This window comes from Falco rusticolus, chromosome 10, assembly GCF_015220075.1.
Source record: "Falco rusticolus isolate bFalRus1 chromosome 10, bFalRus1.pri, whole genome shotgun sequence".
In the NCBI taxonomy this organism is placed as follows: Eukaryota; Metazoa; Chordata; class Aves; order Falconiformes; family Falconidae; genus Falco; species Falco rusticolus.
In genome coordinates, this window is record NC_051196.1 from 23553798 (window position 1) to 23573043 (window position 19246).

Below are 19246 nucleotides of genomic sequence, written 5' to 3' on the forward strand. Positions count from 1 at the left end.
TTAATACTTTCTGCTTGTCCCTATTGAATTTCATCCTTGAGATTTTCCAGAACACTTCTGCAATCTTCCTAGAGCCTGTAGGACTCTGGCTTGCTGTCCCTCCTGCTTCCAGCACTCAAGGTGACTGCTCCACTGAACAGAGCCAGACCCAGGACAGACCTTGTCTTATTCTACAGGCTCCTTCAGCTGGGTGCCGAACTGCTTAATTGCTCGAGGGCATTAACCTGAATAGCTTTACACCGACCTATGCCACTGAGTTCAGAGCCATCATGTAGGCACGAGGCCAGGCCAGCCTCCCCCAGAGCCGCGTGTGGGTCCGTACCTCCTGAGGCTTCTCTCCACTGACTGTGCTCCATCTGATCTGATAGACAACCACATCGGAGGCAGCAACAGCTTCCCACTGCAGGCGAAGGCTGTTCCCAGAGAGCTCGGTAACTTTCAGTGCACGCGGCGGGGGGACCTTTACTGAGGGAGGCAGAAGGAGAAGGAGCTGAAGCGAGGGCATTGACAGCGCCTTGTCAGAACCAAGGTGGGGAGCAGATGGTCAGGGAGCAAAACATCGACCAGGCAGATGTCTGAGACCAGCCAGTCTTTCACTTCTTCAGACCCATATGCCAACAGCCATCAGGACAGAGACAGGTAAATTATTTTTAAAACCCTAATTAAGAAAGATTATCTCATTTGGGGAGAGGACATGTATCACACGGGTATTGTAAAGGGGAGAAGGCTAGGAGGGCTCTCAAGGACACAGAGGTTGGTGATACATCATGCTTTTTCTTCATTTGCTTCCTTTCTTTATTCCTTCCACCTCATTTTCAACAGAACACAGTTGAACGTACTCCACACACACAAAACAATAGTCATTCAGGTTTTATGCAAGGGCTTGGGTTGTGAGCTGTTGGGACCAGTCCTCAAAACATCCCAGTTCAGACACACATCAATTTTGTCACCTTGTACTGGGACCAAAAGCATTTTCATTCCCTACTTACAGGTGGTAACGTTGCCGGTAATTGGAAAGGAGTCCCCTTCATCATACGTAGATCTGACACTGATGAAGTATTGGGTGAGGGAAGACAAAGGTCTCAGGACAGTGGATGTTGCAGTGCCAGGAACCTCCACCTGCAGTGGAAGAGTTGTGTGAGTGTTGTCAGAAGGGCTGAGAGAGTTGGGGTTGTTCAGCCTGGAGAAGAGAAGGCTCCAGGGAGACCTTACTGCAGCCTTTCGATACTTACATGGGGTTTCTAGGAAAGATGGGGACACACTTTTTACAAGGGCCTGTAGCTATAGGACAAGGGGTATGTTTTTAAACTAAAAGAGGCTTGATTCAGACTAGTTATAAGGAAGAAATTTTTTACAATAAGGGTGGTGAGACACTGGCACAGGGTGCCCAGAGAGGTGGTCAATGTCCCATTCCTGGAAACATCAGGTCAGGTGGGACGGGTCTCTGAGCAACCTGATCTAGTTGAAGATGTCCCTGCTCATTGCAGGGGAGCTGGACTAGATGACCTTTAAAGGTCCCTTCCAACCCAAACTATGCTATGGTTTGAAGAGAAGCATGGGTACAGCTGCAGAGGGTTTAGCACATTGGGTAGCAACTGCATCAAAAGCAGAGCTAAAACAATACCAGCGGATAAGGTCTCCCTAAACCGTGCAGCTGAAGGAAAACAAGGCAGTGCCTGACCTTCCAAGTTTCTTTTCCTTCCACCAATCCCTTGAGGACTCACCTCCCCAGTGTTGCTGCCCCTGCTAGAAACGTAGGTGAGGTGGTGAGCTTTCACGGCTGAAGACGCAGCTTCCCAGCTGACTCGAACAGATGCATGGCTGAGCTCGGAGAAGCTCAGGTATCTGGGAGGACTCAAGGCCACTGCAACAACAGTTTAGTGACAGCACTCCGAGCTTTCACAGGCTGCACAATGGCAATGCCACCATTTGCCTCCTGCTGCTCTTAGATGACCCCCACCTTGAACCCAGAGACTCATTCACCATGCTGGGAAGATACTCTCTTTGTACCACTACCATACTTGCCTCTAGGAGGTCATCAAAGCCTACCTGGGCTTTGGGTGAAGAAATAGCCAAGTAATTCCCCTTTTTATCCCCTGACAACAAAGGTCTGAGGGAACAACTCTTTCAGAAGTCCTTTTTTACCAGGGGAAAATCACTCCTTTTTCACAGCTCACCACATAATTAGAGATCCCCTCAGGGACAAATATTCGCTTAAGATCAGGCAGGGAAGAGACAGGGTGTTTACAAGCTACACGCACAATATGGGAAGCACCTCACTGAACAAGTCTCTCCTGCCTTAAGTGTTTAGTAACAACTCAGTAAGCAGCAGCAGCACTTACGGGTGGTTTCCTGGATGCTGGCTGGATCACTCGCATCTTCCCCGTACATCGCGTACACTGCGACAGAGTACTCCGTGCTGGGTGACAGCCCATCCAGCAGGACCTCAGGCTGGACCACCTTCACCTGTCAACAGAGAGATAGTTTGGGGTAGCCTTCAGCTCCAGGGTACCTGCCAGTGCACTCAACAGGACAAGACTGTACAGAGACACAGGCCAAGGACCCTTTGGTTACGCTAAGGGGACTTGTCTCCTTTGGGATGTCACCACTTGGGTAGGTGCTCTGCAGCGGTCAGTGCTCTTCCTTTCTTCTCAGGGGACAGCCAGGTACTCATCACCTTCTGCTACCCTGGTCTGCAGAGGTGTAAGTCTCTTATACAGAAACGCTGCTGCTGTTCTGGGTTGGATCAGGGGGCACGCGAGGTGTGACCCCACTTTGCTCGGACACATGGAAAGCTCCCGCAGAAGAGCTGCCTGCCGATCGCAGCCGGCTTGCTGCCACCTGCCCCTAATGCAGCACAGCCACAGCTCTCCTCCTTCAGTCTGCTCGCTGCAGAAACACCCAGAGACTTTCAGGAGTCTGCACGCAATGGACCACAGTTGTATAAAAGCCTGGGAACATTTTAATGCCGGTTTTGTGGATATCCTGTAGCCCTGGAGCATTGCACTCTTACAGTGGGTAGGTCAGGTAACTGCCGAAATGTTTTAATATGCTAAAATACAACTTTGTATGTTGGTCTCTCTTCAAATGTTCTGAATCTTAAAAAAACCCACAAAATTATGCACTGAAAGCAGAGTATAAACATGAATTGCCCTGTTTTAAGAATGATCCTGCAATTGCTGCTGTTGCTGTGCATTCAGGGGGGGAATCTGAGACACAGAGGCAATACATGTTCCCACCCACCCCCCCGCCTCCGCCTTTTTTTTCTTTTTAATTAATTTCCTCAGCCTACAAGTACTCCAGATAACTCATTAAAATGCACACATGAAAAAAAGGTTCTTCGGTGTTTTTAAGGATTTTCCATTCATCAAACATTGTTTCATTCTTATGCGGTGTCGTCAGTTTGTTTTTCGAGGTCAACAAAAACAGCCCTAACAAAGGTTCCATTAACAGTTTAAGATGAACACAGTGAAGACATTTATGTACAGCCTCAAGGATACAGCAATTACACCTGGGGCTGCAAAGATATGAGTTCAGTGCCTGGATTTCCAGGGCCCCATGAAGCAATGAGTTTTCTCCCTACTCCTTAATTGCCCACGTGAAACCTTCACGGTTATAAATCGCTTTGAGATATGGTATAAAAAAAATAATTTTCCATGAAAGATGTCACTGGCAATAATGTTGACACTTTTTTTTTTTTTCAAACACACGATACCAATTCACAAAGGTTAGAGCTAGAACTAAACTCAGCCCACACAGAGAAAAAATTATATTATCATTATTCCCATGAACTTTACCTCTGTTGTATAGTCCTCTGCTCCATTGGGTGCTGCGGAGCAGAGCACCAGGTACTGCGTGGCTCCCTGGGCTGCCTTCCAGCTCAGCCTGATACTGTTGTGGCTCAGCTCAGAGACGCGCAGGGACCGAGGGGAAGACAAAGGCACTGAAAGGAAAAACAAGGCAGAAAGATCTCTTCAGCATATGATGTCTGCAACAGCTCAAACCCCAGAGAACACCTGGCTTTGCATCAGCTACTGCAAGCTGGTGGGCATCTAGCCCACATCTAACACTGTGGAGCCACCACTTCACAGAGAATAGGTTTAACTCCTTTGGAGCCCAAGGATAAAAAAACAGCAAAGAGCTGTAAGATATTTCTAGCATGGTGTGTTAATGGCATGTCAGTGGTCTACTTTGCAGAATTACATAGGTGGAAAGGGACCCTGAAGGTCTCTGTTCAACCTGCAGCTCAAAGAGCAGGTTGCTCAGGGTCTTGTCTGGTCAAGTTCTGAACATCTTCACAGATGGAGATAGCTGTAAACAGACTGAACTTGAGGAAGGGTGAAAAATACAATGTCAGGCTCCAGTCTGAGATGGTTGCAAAGAACAAAATTAGTTTACCTATTATAACCATGCATCGGCATAATTCTCTCTACTCACGACTTACATGTGGAGGTGACGCCTCTCAGCCCATCCCCAACAGCTGTGTCATAAATAGGAAACACCGAGACCAGATACTCCGTGTGCGAGGTCAAATTGGAGAGCTGCAGAGAGGAGACTGCTCCATCTAAAACCACCTGAAAACACAAAAAGGGCTGTCAAGGCAGAGAGATGCTAGCCAGCCTTCAGCAATGGAATGGCTGAACTGCCCTTCCCTAGCAACCATGGCTTCTTTGTGGCAGATCTGTGCCCAGAAACATGAAGTCCAGTTGTCCTCTGCATTTTGTGCAAGCTAGCATCTCCCCAAAATAGAGAGGTAAGAGGCAATAAGCATTTCTGTTCTCCTCTAAGGCTGGGGTCTGTGCAAATACCAAGCACAAGACCCTAATCATGCTCTCACTGAAATCAGTGGAAATCCATCAAGAATCTGGATTTGCTTTTCTAAGTCATATCCATCCCAGATGAGCATCCTTGGACAGCTCTGTGTACCTGAGCATCCTTTTTGAGTCAAAACAGATGCTTTAGGGAGGGAATAGCACTGCAAAAGCAAAAAACTGATGCAGCATGGCTTCCAGTGTTTCTGGCAAGCTGATGTTTATCCCATTTCTTCTTCTGTCTTTTCATCCTATCAGCTGATCACATTTACACTTGTGCATTTAATTTCATCCCTGGCTTCAGCTGATATCCCACAAGAACTGTACCTCTACCTCATCTTTTTCTCTCCTCAAGCCTACTTAAATTCCCAGCCACCACCTGGAAGATGCTGCAGCCCCAGACGACCAGGGAAAGGTCTCTCACCTCTTTGGGGACACCACCCTTCGATGGATAATACACAATGCGGTATTTCTTTGGTGGTCTCACAGGAGGACTCCAGGTCAAGTGCATGCTCTTAGAGGTCACAGCTGATATTTTAAGGTCAGTTGGGCTCAGCTGGGGACCTGTGTTCGCAGGGATATCTGTCACAGCGCTGCCTAGGAATTAAAAACACAGTTACTTTCCTACATTCAAACTTCTCACACCAAATGTACTTTCCAGCTCATAAATATGAGTGACATTTTTCAAATGAAGTTACAATCTCCTTCCCTATAGAGTATAGAAACTGTCCAAACTACTCTGAAACAAATATTTTAGAACTGGGCATACAGAGAACATAAATACTCCATAGAGAACAGGCTGTATATTTTGCAGGGTGCTGGGAATATTTTTTCAACACAAATCTGCATTTTTGCATGTATCCAAAAGATGACCTAGCTTCACTCAGTCACAAAAATCTGTCAAAATGAACAAGCAGAAGTTATTTTGGTTTCTTTTCTGAGCAGCTCATCTTTCTTCAGCCTAATCTGCACCTTTGAAAAATGTCTAATTATATCGAACAAGTACAAATTAATGAGTAATCAATTTATTTATATGAATTGTTCTCCACAGCATTAAAATAAAAGTATGCTTGAAAGTTGGATTTTCCCATTCTCCTTAGGCCAATCTTTGAGCAGAGAGAGACGGAAATATGTTGGAAATATGTGCACGATATTTCTCCTGAGGATCTAAGCTAACATCTGGAGTGGTTCTTTACTCTTTTGTTCATCATACAAGCTGCACTCCAGCAAAGGAAAGAAATAGGCTGTTTGGTTTTAACTTGAAAGTGTCTTGGAGATCCATCATTTAAAGTAAAGTGTGGAGAAAAATAATGTGCTTAGGCATTTTATCATCTCCTCTTCCTACCTCCAATGTTTCTTCTGTACACTCTCCCTAATGCATTCTCAAATTAGCTCTTTTTCTGCGTCCTTTTGGTCGGAAGAAACTCAGAAAAGACGGTTACAATGCATTTATCATATATATCTATATGATAATGGAAGAGGGGAAAGACATCCCCTCTTCCTTGCTATGGTAGTTATTGTCATTAGGTGATGATGTCCATTAAGAGTTATCCAGACCCCTGGTAGGAAGGGCTGCTGCCTGTATTGGCTCACAGGCTGGAAGCAAGTAACTAAACCAAGAGCATCAGAATGCAAACATCTACAGGTAACATCTCTCTGTGACTTGTTAGAGACAGCAGGGAGTCTGCAGCGGAGTGAGAGCAGAACTGCATCCAGAGGGTCTTGTAGAAGACAATGATGACAGGAGAAACCGGCCAACTTGTTGACAGGGCAAGGACCATTGTCAGGCAGAAAGAGGGCTGAGCAAGTAGGTCAGCACTGGAGGAGGAAAGTGAGGTGGTGGAGCGCATAGAAGGAAAGGTATGAGAAAGGGTCAGTCCTGATGGCAAGGAAAGTGCATGGCTAGCAGAAGGAAGCTCAGCCCTCCCTGAGGTTTCACTTCACCTGTGTTTTCCTTGTTGCTCTTCTCTTTGATCCTGGTGCACAGGACCTGGGTGAGCCTGCCAACCAGAGAGCTCAGCAGTGGGAAATCCAGCACGTTATACACAGTGAGCTCCAGCGGCTCCGAGGCCACCTGCTTCAGCTCTGCCTCATCCGCGTTCTTCACCCCTGCAACCACAGCAGAGAATGAGAGTGAGAAACATCCCAGGGAGAGCAGCTCCTGCCTCCTGCCTCTGTGGTGTTGGTTTATGGGCAGGATGGGTCCATCGTCATCCTGCTCTCCAGGCAGAGCCTCCCAGTCATTCCAGTAGGGGGCTGGTGTCTGAGAATGACCTTGGACTTTCCTGCAGCCACAGCCTTAGTCCAGCCTGGGAAGGGCTTTCAACTTCGTGGGCTAAGAATGTCTTTAGTGGCCTGGAGACAGTCCAGTGAGTCCTCGTTCTGTTTCTCTGCCTCCTCATGCTCGCAGGCTTTGCTACCAGGAAGGCAAATAATTTTCACCCTAAGAGGCAGTTGCATAAATGGGGGAAGGAAGGAATGAATAAACAACAATTTTGCATTTATGAGGTGCCAGCACTCCCCACAGAGAGTCTATTATTCATCAGAACATCACATTGCATTTCAGGAGAGTCAGGGATGAGCAAGAAGCAGACCGTTTATTTAGCAGAACTTCACCATCACAGAGCATCCTCCATCCCCTCGTTAACCCTCTGCAGAGCAAGCTCTACAGCACACAACCTATTTTGTTTCCCAGTGCTAGGCTCAGGGCTGCCCTAACATTGCCCAAGCAGCACCATCACCAGGCAGGGATCCCACCTGGTTGCTCAAGTCCAAGACCACTACCCCAACAGCTTTGCGAGCCTCCCTTCCTCTTGCTCTGCAGGGAGAGCCAAGGTGCTATTGAGATTAACACTCAGGCCCTGATGTCTAAAGACCAAACAGGATGATCTTTCTCTAACCAGAGAGGAAAGGCAAAGACCCCAGCCAGGATCAGCTCTCCCAGCGATTTCAGGCACACAGCTGTCAGCCTGTTGTGCTGCACAGCACACGTCCATGGGAGGAATCACAGTGCCAGCCACTTAGCTACATAACCCTACACAATAAAACCTTGCTCATGTGTTCCCAACATAAATTAGCACTTAAAGTTTTGGGGACCGCAATGTTAGGAGAGTTTTCTATGCAACTTTTATTGCTCGTGTATTAGTCTCTAGCAGAGCCGTGTAGTTATCAAGGACATTGCTGCTCAAGGCCATTTTGTGTTTCATTATTGCCACTGGATAGTGAAGAACAGGCAATGTTATTATTCAGAGAAATGGAAAGTTGTGAGAGGCAGTAATTACAAAGAAGGTCTCCTGCCCTCCCCAATACAATATTCTCTTGCCTAATTCCACAGCTGAGAATATTGTTCTGATGGCACAGGTCTCTGAGGCTCACAAATGTCTTATAGACGGAAGGTGTGAAATCTCTCGTGTGAATGAATGTTTTTGCTAAAGAAACAAAATACCCTTTTAAGACACTGCCTGTGCTGAATAAAAAGTTAATTTCCATCCTACTCACAAAGCAATGAGGTCTTACCCACTACCTCAGTTTTGCAGCTTCAAGATGCTTCTATGAAAGTTGAGGAAACATAACCTTCAATGTGAAGATCAAAAGTAGGTTGGCTTTGTCCTACAGCTTGTCAATGGCTGTGATCTTACCAATGGCAAATATCTCTATGCCCAGGTTTTTCAAGGTCTGAGCAGCCAGGTTGGCATCATCCTGGGATTTTCCATCAGTCAGGAGTATTACCAACTTCTCAGCCTCCAGCCGGGCACCAGCAGCCGGTTTCAGATTCTGCTCCAGGACGTGGGTGAGAGCCAGACCTGGAGAGGAGCAGAGATGGGGGCTGTGCTACAGCCTCGCAGACAACCCCACCGCCTTTACTCTTGTCTCTGCCCCCACAGAGACGTCATCCCATGGGAACAGCTTCCCCTGCTGCAGCCAAACAGGTATTTTAACAGACACCTGCAAGATGGAGTTACCTGTAAAGGTGTTGCCGCCCTTGTACCTCAAACTCCTCACGGCTTCCAGCACCTGGTCCCTCGTAGAGTAAGCACTCAGATCCCACTCCGTGCGGGGATCACTGCTGTACTGGGACAGCCCTGGGGAAGACAAGAGCGATCAGCATCATGCAAGCCAAGGTAAGCTGCAAGGGCAGAAACCCTTTGGGGAGGCAGTGTCAGGCTTGCCATGGGAGGATGGCACAAAATAATGAAAGGGAGAGGAGGTGAGCAGATTTGGCTTCTAAGTCCACTTCTCTGCATGGTCCTTGTCATGCAGGCAGCAAGATGATGCCCCAGACCCCACTGGTACAGTGGTACTTACCCTGTGATGATGCTCTGAACTATTTGATAAGGTCTCAATGTTAATTGGGGTCAGACCGGTTGGCTACAAGGAGGTGGAAGGATTTACACTGTCCTTTTTCACGTACAGCCTGGCCAGTATCAGCACCACTCAGAACCGGCAGCAGCACCATTCTGAGCTAAGCTCAGAGCAGCTCCAGTGCAGCTTTGCCACTGCATCTGCCTGCACCTGCTGCGGAGGCCGAGCATCTCCTCAGAGGCAGGCAGCAGATCCCAAATATCTCGGCGTCGACAGAAGCCATCGCCGCTGTTGACTGTGCAGCTGTTGCTTACAGCCACTAGAGGCCAGAGCTTGCTACCAGACGGGCAAAGCTGTCACGAACAGCAAGCACGGACCGCACTCTAAAGGAATAAAAGCTCCTCAGAGGAGCACATAACCACAGGAAGAGAGACCATGACCCCTTGAAACACGGGCTTCCCAAGGTCAGGAAACAGCAAAGTGTCCTACCTACTCTTATCTTGTCTTGGTCAATACTGAATGGGGAAATCAAATTGCTCAGGAACTCCTTAATCAGCTTGAAATTGCTGCGTCCGATGCTCCAGGATCCATCCACAAGCAGGACAATATCAATCATCGCAGATGTGTCACACTGGAACTGGGAACCTGGAGGGGAGAAAGATCTCATATTGAGAAAACCAATTGTAAAGGAGGACAAACTGCTTCGGTTTTAAGACAAGAAGCAAATCTGCAGTGTAAGGACTTGTCTGGATGGTAAATTGGACCATCTGCCAGCCTGATGCATCCCAGCACCTTGGGAAAACCACATGGCTAAGGATAACCCCTCTCAGTACCAAGAAACTGAGTGGTGCACAGCTGCATTTCTGCAAAGAACGGGTTAAAGCTGTCAGGAGGCTGTACCTAACCCAAGCACCACTCTCTGCAAGCTGTCAGCTCCATTACATCTCAGCCCCAGCCCAGAGCTTCCCTTGTATTTAGCCTATGTCTCCAAGAATTGCAGGTGATTGCTTAATTCCGTTCCATCACGAGATCCCCTGTGGGCTCTAATTATTTCATGGCTTTATATTAAATCCAATCTCTCTGTAAAAACCTGCTGGCATCACAGATACTCAAGCCCTGCCTTTCTCCCCACCCCAGGCCTGCAGCTTAACAGAGGATAAGATGGGACATGTTGCTCACTGAATGCATCTTCCTTGAATATTTTTCAGATGGGGGATTTTCCATCTTTGGTGGAAGGAAATAGGTATCCCATCAAGATTCAGTGGACTCAGAGAAGTTACTACCCTATCTCTTTTCACAGTCACAGATTCCTGCTGGCCTCAAGGGACCAAAAGAGGATGCTCTTGCCAATCTCATTCCCGCCATTTCAACAGTTCTGAGAGCCACCTGCCCTGCCATAGTCTCAACTGACGAATCCGAAGGACCATGGTGGATCAGTTATCTATGAAACATGAAGAACAAGTCCAGAAGGTGGAGCAGGTTGAATAATGAACATCACTGATGCTCTCCTCCCTTTCCGAAGGCTTGGAAAGGCCCATGGGTGGAAGGGGTCTGTTCAAGAATACAAACTCTTACATGGATCTGTCTGAAGCAGGAGGGGGTGGCAACATGAAGAGAGAGAATAGTGGGAATGTGATAAGTTACATCATCTGGAAGGAATTTTTAGCCTAGCTTCAGTTTGCCTTAAAATCAGTGATGTTCTACAGAACTCCCAGTGATCCTTGACAGTTCCCCAAAGTGCAGCCTAGCAATGGAAGGCACTATCAGCAGTGCTGTACTCCTGAAAATCTTGGTGACAGGTGGGATGGAAAGCTTGTATTCAACAAGTGTTAGGGAAAACAGTAGGGAAGAAGCAGCAAGACATGTCTGAAAGCCCTCTCACCTCGCCTCAGTGAATCCTTTGTCGCTTTTTCTTTTCCTAGAGATTGTCGCTCTGAATTTCCAGGAGTGCGCTGGGACAATTTCGTGGTTGTTGGTGTTGCTTCTGTCACACTGGCCTCCACACCGGGCTGGTTTCTTGTTTCTCCTGAGGCCTTTGGCTGGTTGCCCTTCTGCCTTTTTGTTTCAGCTCTGTCCTTTGCTGTGCTCCAAAGAGAAAAATCCCCTTGTCCCTAGCTGTGTCATCCCATGCAACCTGCTCTGCTCGTCAACTGATTTAAGCCACATTTGACAGAAGTACAGGGGGCTCAGGGAGGATAAAAGTCCTACAAGCTTTATGCAAAGCAGTAGTTAGATGAAGGAGACAATCTTCATTCATGCTTCTCTGAGAGGGCTGCATGCGGGCTCATGAGTTAATAATAATGTTAGTAGTGGATCACATCAAAAATTTGTCCTTCCCATTATCTTTAATGATGAAATATAATGAATGTTTATAAAATACAAATCTGGGAACACATACCGTGACACCTGTTACCCACTGTACTCTCCAGACCTCAGCAATCTGTGACTCGGAAACACCCTGAGCTAGTGCAAGCCTTTTTGCAATATGGCCCTGATGGATCTTTCTTCCATCAGCACACGTAACTGCCTTTTGAACTCATGCAAACCTTTTTGCCAGATACGTGAGAATCTATGCAGTTATATACAGTCCTCAGCCACAGGGGAGGGCTCACACCTTCTGGCAGACTCTCTGCAGCCAGCCTTGGCACACCAAGCCGAGGAGGTCAAGCACCATTAACCCCAGTGCTCAGCTGGTTCTCGAAGGATTGGCTCTCAGTTGACTGTACCTGCTGAATCTGAATACCTCTTAGCCCTGGGAATGCACAGATGTGCTATTTCAGGTTGACTGGCAGGAGGGGCAAGTATTTTTAGGTTGCTCACTGTGTTTTTGTAGTCAAGAACTGCATGCAAGCACTAAGACTGGGCTAGCATGCCTCACTGAGGGAACGGCCCTGATGAAGGGAGCAGGGAGAGGGTGGGAGTCGTTTTAGGGACAGCTGTGCTTAATGCTCCAACCACGGGAGCATGGAAGAGACCACAGCTCAAAATCAACCCAACATGACTCCAGGGCAGTCACTGCACCCACCTGGCTGTGTCAAGAGGGCGTTCAGGGGTGGTGGGGTGGCCTCTGCCACCCCACTGTGCTCAGCTGTTGAGTTCCCCCAAGAGGTGAGATTCTTTCCTGATGCAGCTCCTGAGTTTCTTCGATTATTTCTAGTCTGGGATGCATTTTTTAGTTCCTCTACTGTAGGAAGACCAAAAACAGAGAAAGTCATCTAGACAGGTCTGTGAGTCACAGTCCACCCTTCCTCCCCTGGCTCTTCACCATCACCCTTTCTAACCTTCCAATGAAAATAGTAGCAGGCTCTGTGATTGCCGCAGAGCCTGCAGGGCATATGCCAGAACTCCGAGGAGCCACATCTCCAAGAGCCTTAGGAGGTCTCTGAATAGTAAAACGTAACACACACTACTTACTCACAAATTTCCTCTTGGCAAACAGGGCTTCCTGGGAACCGTTGAGCACGTAGACCTGCAGTGTATATTCCTTGGTAGGGCTCAGCCCCCCCACTGTGGCTTTGGGAGTCTTGGTTTTCAGCATGACTTCTTGCTCCGAGTCCCCTGAGGTGGGATGAAGCCACAGTTCAGAGCCTGTTAGAGCTTAAATTTAAGCTGACAGTAGCAAAAGCACCGCTGAAATGCCGGGAATGTCTGCCTAGGGACCTCAGTCAACTCTTACTTCTTTTTTTAAATTTTGTGGATCTCTGATTTTCGCTTTTTTTCCTGATCCAACGTTGAGAACGTTTAGGATATTTTTTTTTTAAAATCCCTGATGCATGCCCAAAATGGAAAACCAGTTTGTGCCCAGCATTAGTGCAGCTCTCACCAACTTCTCAAGGAGTTGCTGAGTGGAAAGTCAGTCAGTCTTCAGAGGATAAAGACTTGGCAATTGTTAGTAAATACTGCTTATAAAAACATCCAACCAACTGATGTGCTTGAGGTCATACGTGACAAAATGAGGCAGTGGCTTGGTGTCTCTGGGATCATCACTGGCACGCGGGACTCATCCCAGCCACTCTTGCTGTGCTGTCTCTGCAAGCCCTGTCTCTCTCCAGGGGCAGCTGCTCTCTGGGAAGAGACAGCTCATTTCTGGGGTCAGCACTGCCTCCAGACCCCTCCAGCCATGTCCCACGGTGTTGGGACCTGCCCTGGGTCTGTGATGCCTTGACCAGCCAAGAACTAGGTGATTTCTGCACTGGCACTGCAGTGAGCAGGTGGAGCGAGGCAGCTCTGCAAAGCAGCAGCCAGTTGCTGCACTGTGCTCTCTGCACTGCACAGAACGGAGAGAGGCAAACCAGCTCCTAAACCCCTCTGATTACGAAAGGTCTACAGGCTTGAAATTATGGAGACGGATGTGTTTCTGACCCCGGCATCCCTAAGCTCATGCCTAGGGCTGGAGATGGAGCTCCCAGCCTGCTAAGAGGGAAAGCCTCAGGCACGTGCAGGGCGTGCTGGCGGGGATTCCCTGCATTCCCGGGATGCTCATGGCTCTACTGAGCTGAGACCAGGGGAGGAGCAGGGCAGGGAAGGAATGAGAAACCTCCTGCTCCAGCTCGGGAAACAGGTGGGGGCTAAGCTAAAAGCGGGTGGACGATCACAAGAGCTGTGCCGCATGCACTCTTGCCTGGCAGCTCCCTTCTCCGGCTTGCTGGGAGAGCAGCAGAGACTGAAACCCAAATGCCAGCCAGGGCTAAGGTTGCCTCCAACCATCGCTCCCCACCAAGGGACATCATGTCCTTCCAACACCACCAGGTTCGTTGTCAAAAGTCAGGGAAGCTGTAGCTGGGCTGGGGTAGGGAGCTAAGGGGGCTGAGCTCTGCCACACATGGGGTCAAGGAATTCCACTCCCATGTTCCTGCTGGTGGGGGAAGAGCTGGGAGCTCCCACAGAAGAACCAGACAATGAACCTTTCCTCATCTTTTTTCTCACGCAATTCCAAAGAGCAACATTCTCTGGCTAAGCCTTTCCCGTAGGATAATGAGAGCTGGATTCCATCTCTCTCTTGTGAGCGAGTGACAGGGGGACTGTGCCTGCAGCGATGTGGCACTACAGACTGCTCTCCTGGTGACCCGAAAGACTTCTTGTCTGCACTGTGTGTACAGCTCGATGGAAAGTTTTGACCTAGGTAATCACTTGCAAGCAGAACAACCAGAGGATAATTTTCTCTGCCTTATCCCTGTCACCTTAAGTTCTAAGTAATGCTCTCACCAAAGTCCTGTTGTCCACCAGTCACAACGTGGAGCTCAGTCCTTCACTCATACGTAAACCTCTGCTGGTTCTGTTGTCCAGCGCACCAGCACATACCTGCCATGGGCTTCACCCGAACTTTGTAGCCATTGATGTTCCCTTCTGTCTCTTTCCATTTCATTTGGAGCCTGTCTTCTGAAAGGACAGTGAGTTTAAGCCGGCCTGACCCTGGGGAGGAGAAGATGATCCGTGCTGTTATGGATGCAGTTCTTCCCTCCATACATGCACCCACCAGACACCACAGATGCCACCTCCTCTACAGACATGGGAATGGTTGCAGTGTAGAGGAAACCTTCACCATCTCATGCAAGTCCTCAGCAGCCCCTGACGCTGCACAGCAGCTCCTGCAATCCCCCAGCACCTCTGCCAGGAAACCCTCCACAGGTCACTGCAAACCTGTAGCCTCCACCCTACATGAACAGGAGTTTCTCAGGTGCTCAAATGAGACCTCCATATACATTGCTGCAAACAGGGAAAACAGCCTGCCCGTATTGGTGAAGGCTTTCTCTGCACCCCTCGCATCTTGGAGGACTCTCCTGGAAGATGTCATGCAGACTGTTCTGTTTCAGCAAGTGTGTTTAGTGCCAACATCTGAAACGGGAGGGCAGAAAACAGCCCAAAGGGCTCAGTGAAGCTCCTCAGTGGACTTGGGCTGCTGAGAAATAGACATTCCCCAGCTGATGGATCCCATACTTCTGCAGAAAGACCATTTCAGAGGCAGCTCCAAGGACCAGCTGGGTTTAGAATGAAAAAAAAAAATTTAAAAAAAAATTAAAAAAAGAATAAAAAGAAAGAAAACCTGATAAAGTGTAAATAACTGTTCCTGGCAGCACCGTAACTCATGGGTACCAGCTTGTATCAGTTTGCTGCAGGGAGCAGAAAACTAAATGACAGATCCTGAGGAAAAAAATAGTATCAGACAAGGAAGTAAAAAGAAGAAAGAGCACATTCTCTTATCATCTCCAGATTTCACAGATATCTTTTAAACCCCAGCTAGATGTCTGAACTCATGTGTCACTATTTGAATCAATGATTCCTTGGTAAAACATAGCCGTACTGTCGTGCAGATGTCACCATATGATACTTTTTCACTTGACTGGATATAGGATGGCAACTCAGCAGATTTATTTCCCCTCCTTCCTGACACTGCACCTATAGCTGCCTTTCCAGCAGGCTGCCCTAATTTGCAATGAGTGAGTGCGTTCTTCGCCTATGCACTAGAAGCATCTGCACTCAAATGCCCCCGTCATTTGTAGTTGCTACCAATCTCTTTCCCTTTACCATTACTCACAAAAAAAGCTTAGGGTGACCTGGAGTGTCTGGCTAAGTGCTGGCAAACTGTGTTGCTCAGGACTCCTCAGGTCCCTAATCTGTTTTCACATGATGTCCAGACATCTCCTGACATCTTTGCCCTGAAGTCACAGCCCAGGAAAGCAGTGAGAGCTGGCAGTGAGGACTTGCTAATCTCAGCCCAACATCTGTGCCTTAACCTTTCCTTGCAGAAACTTCCTGCAGGCTGCCCAACAAGCAGATAACTATTTTGGGGAAACAAAGCTGAGATTCACATCTAACCCCTGGCAAATCTGAAGGGGAAGAAAGAAAACGTGGGGAAGAAGGGTGAGGGGCAAAATCAAATCCCAGAATCATGCCTAAAAGAAATGGTAAAAGATCATTGAACAATAAGGGGAATTCATACTTAGATTAAACATGAAGCTGTCTTCTTTTGGCCGAGTGTGGTCCAGCTCCTCAAGAAATCACTCTAGGAGCCCAGAAGCTAAAAAGGCAAGAATGTCCCCAGACAGATGAGGACAGCATCCTCTAAAGCACCATTATGTGCTGGATGCAAATGAACCCCGGTACCATGAAAGCTCCACTGTTCCCCTGCCCTGTGTTGGATGTGCACTGTTTGATGCTGTGACCTTGCTTTCCGGCTGATAGGGAGTTAAGCCCAGATTTAGCTGCAGAGGCTGGTCTGGAAGATACACAGCATGGAGACACGTTTGTCCAAACTCTGAAGTGCCATCACCACTCTAGAAACATTTGTGCTGACCGCTTCCACAGAAGGCTCAAATGGAATACAAATGCAATCCAACACCAGAAAGGCTATGGTGAGGTGCTGTCGGTATTTTCTGCTCATTTATGGCACTATGGGCATGCTATAGGTTACAGGAGGAATGCACCTTATGTGCTTTTTTCTCCAGATGTCGCACCACAGATCATCGATACATCCAAAGTTTCAAGGCACAGGACAAAGGCAGTGACTAACAGAAGCAACGCCCTTTTGCTTCCTGATTTCAAGCTCCATTTGCAGATCACACAAACACCCTTCATTGCTGACACAGGCTGAAATGCAGCCCCGGTGCGAGGGAGCGGCACGCTGAGCTGCTGCCAGTGATGAGCACAGGCTTGGCAGGGTGGGGAGGGATCGAGCTTCTCCCCCCACATGGGTCCCCTGACCTCCCATCGCTCTTCGTGTGTGCGAACAGGCTGTCTGGAGCTTCACCAACAGACACCAGCGCACAGCATCCCCCTGAAATCCTGCGTGTGAGCAGGAATGTCCCTCCCATGCGGTGCCACTGCTGCAGGAAGGGCTCTGGCATGGGCTGGGTGAACCCAGGTGACAGCCGAGCCACCGGGAATGGCCCAGAGCAAGGCAGGCGGGCTCCTTACCTTGGCCCACTCGTCCCCAGACATGGCTCGCCACAGGCAGGCAGGCAAAAAAGAAACAAGTGTGGATCAGCATAGTGACCAGGACCTACAAGAGGGCAAACATCAGGAAGGAGAAGGAAATGTTACATTTCATCATGTCAAAACCCAGATTTTTGCACTCTTAGTTCAGGGACCACAAGCTGAGATCTATAGCTCTATGCCACACCGACAGCACTGGAAGGATGGATGGAGAAGCACATATGAATTTTCCTACAATTCCTAGATATTCTTTTATATTCTTGGTCTCTCCAATACAGCTGTTCAATGCCTTGGACTAGTACTAAACTGTGTTTAGAAACCTGACGGGGAGTAGGCTTTGTTTGCTTTCAGCGTGCTTGGTCCTGGGGATGGGCACTGCTCCCTCAGTAGGATGGGCTCAACAGTGGTACAACAGCTGCTGGGCTCTGCTCTGACCGTGGAAACAGGCAACACTGGCCGAATCACTGGCTAGACATAGATTCCAGAACAACTTCTCATTTAAAGCATACAAGTAATGAATTCCAATTATCATGACCAAAATCAACATAGGTATACAAACGCACAGCACCTTTCTCATGTCCCCGCAAGGCACACACTGATCATGAGGGGGAAAGCATTCAGAGGAGCATTCTTTGGCAGACAGACTCCTTACACCGCAGATGTAATGACCCTGTAGTCGCTGTGATAAAGCAGTTATGCTGCAGGAGGGGTAGGTCAGTTTATATGTCAGCCGTTCAGAACCGAGGGGTTTATTTCTTATTTCACGGTGGAGTTCCCGAGAAGCTGCATTCAGGACTTGCTGGGATAGTCCTGTTTGAACTTGTTCACCTGAACAGACTGTAAACAGATGCAGCTACAGACTTAATCATGGCAGAGGGTCAGTTTGGCTTAGAAGTAACTTCTGCAGCGTTGACAAAACCGGCTGGCTACAGCCAGCCAGCCTACAGCCCACGGACCTCCAGTACCTTCAGCTATCTCTGCTGGCCTGGCTTTCAGTTTTGTTGAGTTTGGGTTGGAAATGTCAGCTCAGCATAGAACCCCCCTGATGGAAACAGTGCCTCTCCCTCGTCTCAGTCTCAAGACACCAGGTTTTAAACATACACTGTTGGCCTTCTGCAACGCATCATTGGCATCTGTCATTTTTGTGCTACGTATTTCAGCCTTATTGCTTTTGGCAGAACCAGACCATACACAGGTTTCCTCCACTGCTGTCTGCAGTGACATTTCACTTCTATTCATTGTGATGGACAGGTATTTAGAAGCTCCTGGCAAATGCCTATTTCCCTTCAAATACGTCAGCTTTTTAGCAATTTCAAGGAAAAATAAATATGCACATGAGTGACCCAGCCATGATCTCCTGGGGTTTAAATCAGTTCTAAATGCTGTAAGAACGAATGGAAAAATATGCAAGTTATAACAGGGAGATGTTAACTCAGTCTGTGATTTATTTATCTTTTTGATTGAAGATCAGGTTATACAGAACAACTGCAGTGTAACTAAAGCCCTTAGCCATGGGAAACACTTGTGCTTTTTTTCCAGCTAATAAAATGAAGTCATTGCTTATAAAAAAGAGCAAACATTTTACAGGTGGGTTTTCAGAATCTGACTGCCACCTCCAGAAAAGCCAAGCCTGCCCTGGCTGCAGAGGTACGTCTACCAAACAACAGCAAAAAGTCTGCATTTTTGAAAAATTCCCCAAACCAAAAGTTCATCTGTGGCATTTTGCAATGCCACCCAAACTGCTCTTGATTTCCTTGCAGCTTCCCCGTGGCTCTGCTGGCCAACAGGATGTCAAACTCTGGCAAAACCACTGGATTGTGTATGATCTTTTTATGTTAACCAGGGTTATATGGGATGCAAAGCCCAGTGAAAGGAATACACGGGCTTCTCCAGCCTGCACTGAACTAGGGTCTGATTCAGCCGAGAGCTCCCACCCCTATGTGCCAGTAAGGACGAGTTCAGTGTTAAACTTTCATTTATAATTAAATATATATATATATATATATATAAAAATTCAGTAAGTCCCCAGGGTGTGGATCTTTACTGCGACTAAAACAAGGAACAGGGACTTCAGCTCTTCTTCCAAGCTCAAGAGGCAAACCCATCGCTATTTTGCCTCTTCTCCAACTGTCATTTTCCTAGCGGTAAAGCAGGAGTAACAAATGCACCTGTTTGAAGTGGTGGAAGATACACGGCTGGAG

The 19246-nt window shown here is 47.9% G+C and overlaps 1 protein-coding gene across 1 annotated transcript in view; it reads right to left on the reverse strand.

Annotated features, from left to right (window-relative positions):
• Positions 1-12655, reverse strand: part of COL20A1 (collagen type XX alpha 1 chain) — a 44714-nt gene extending 32059 nt beyond the window's left edge. The window contains exons 1-14 of the mRNA XM_037403314.1: positions 12528-12655; positions 12139-12297; positions 10996-11193; positions 9603-9758; positions 8774-8893; positions 8450-8614; positions 6756-6920; positions 5236-5408; positions 4445-4574; positions 3798-3943; positions 2343-2466; positions 1725-1864; positions 990-1119; positions 323-465 (exon numbers count right to left, since the gene is read on the reverse strand). Coding sequence (XP_037259211.1) covers positions 323-465; positions 990-1119; positions 1725-1864; positions 2343-2466; positions 3798-3943; positions 4445-4574; positions 5236-5408; positions 6756-6920; positions 8450-8614; positions 8774-8893; positions 9603-9758; positions 10996-11193; positions 12139-12297; positions 12528-12651 — 2073 coding nt within the window. The 5' untranslated portion in view covers positions 12652-12655. The remainder of the gene's footprint in view (positions 1-322; positions 466-989; positions 1120-1724; positions 1865-2342; positions 2467-3797; positions 3944-4444; positions 4575-5235; positions 5409-6755; positions 6921-8449; positions 8615-8773; positions 8894-9602; positions 9759-10995; positions 11194-12138; positions 12298-12527) is intronic.
• Positions 12656-19246: the final 6591 nt, after the last annotated feature.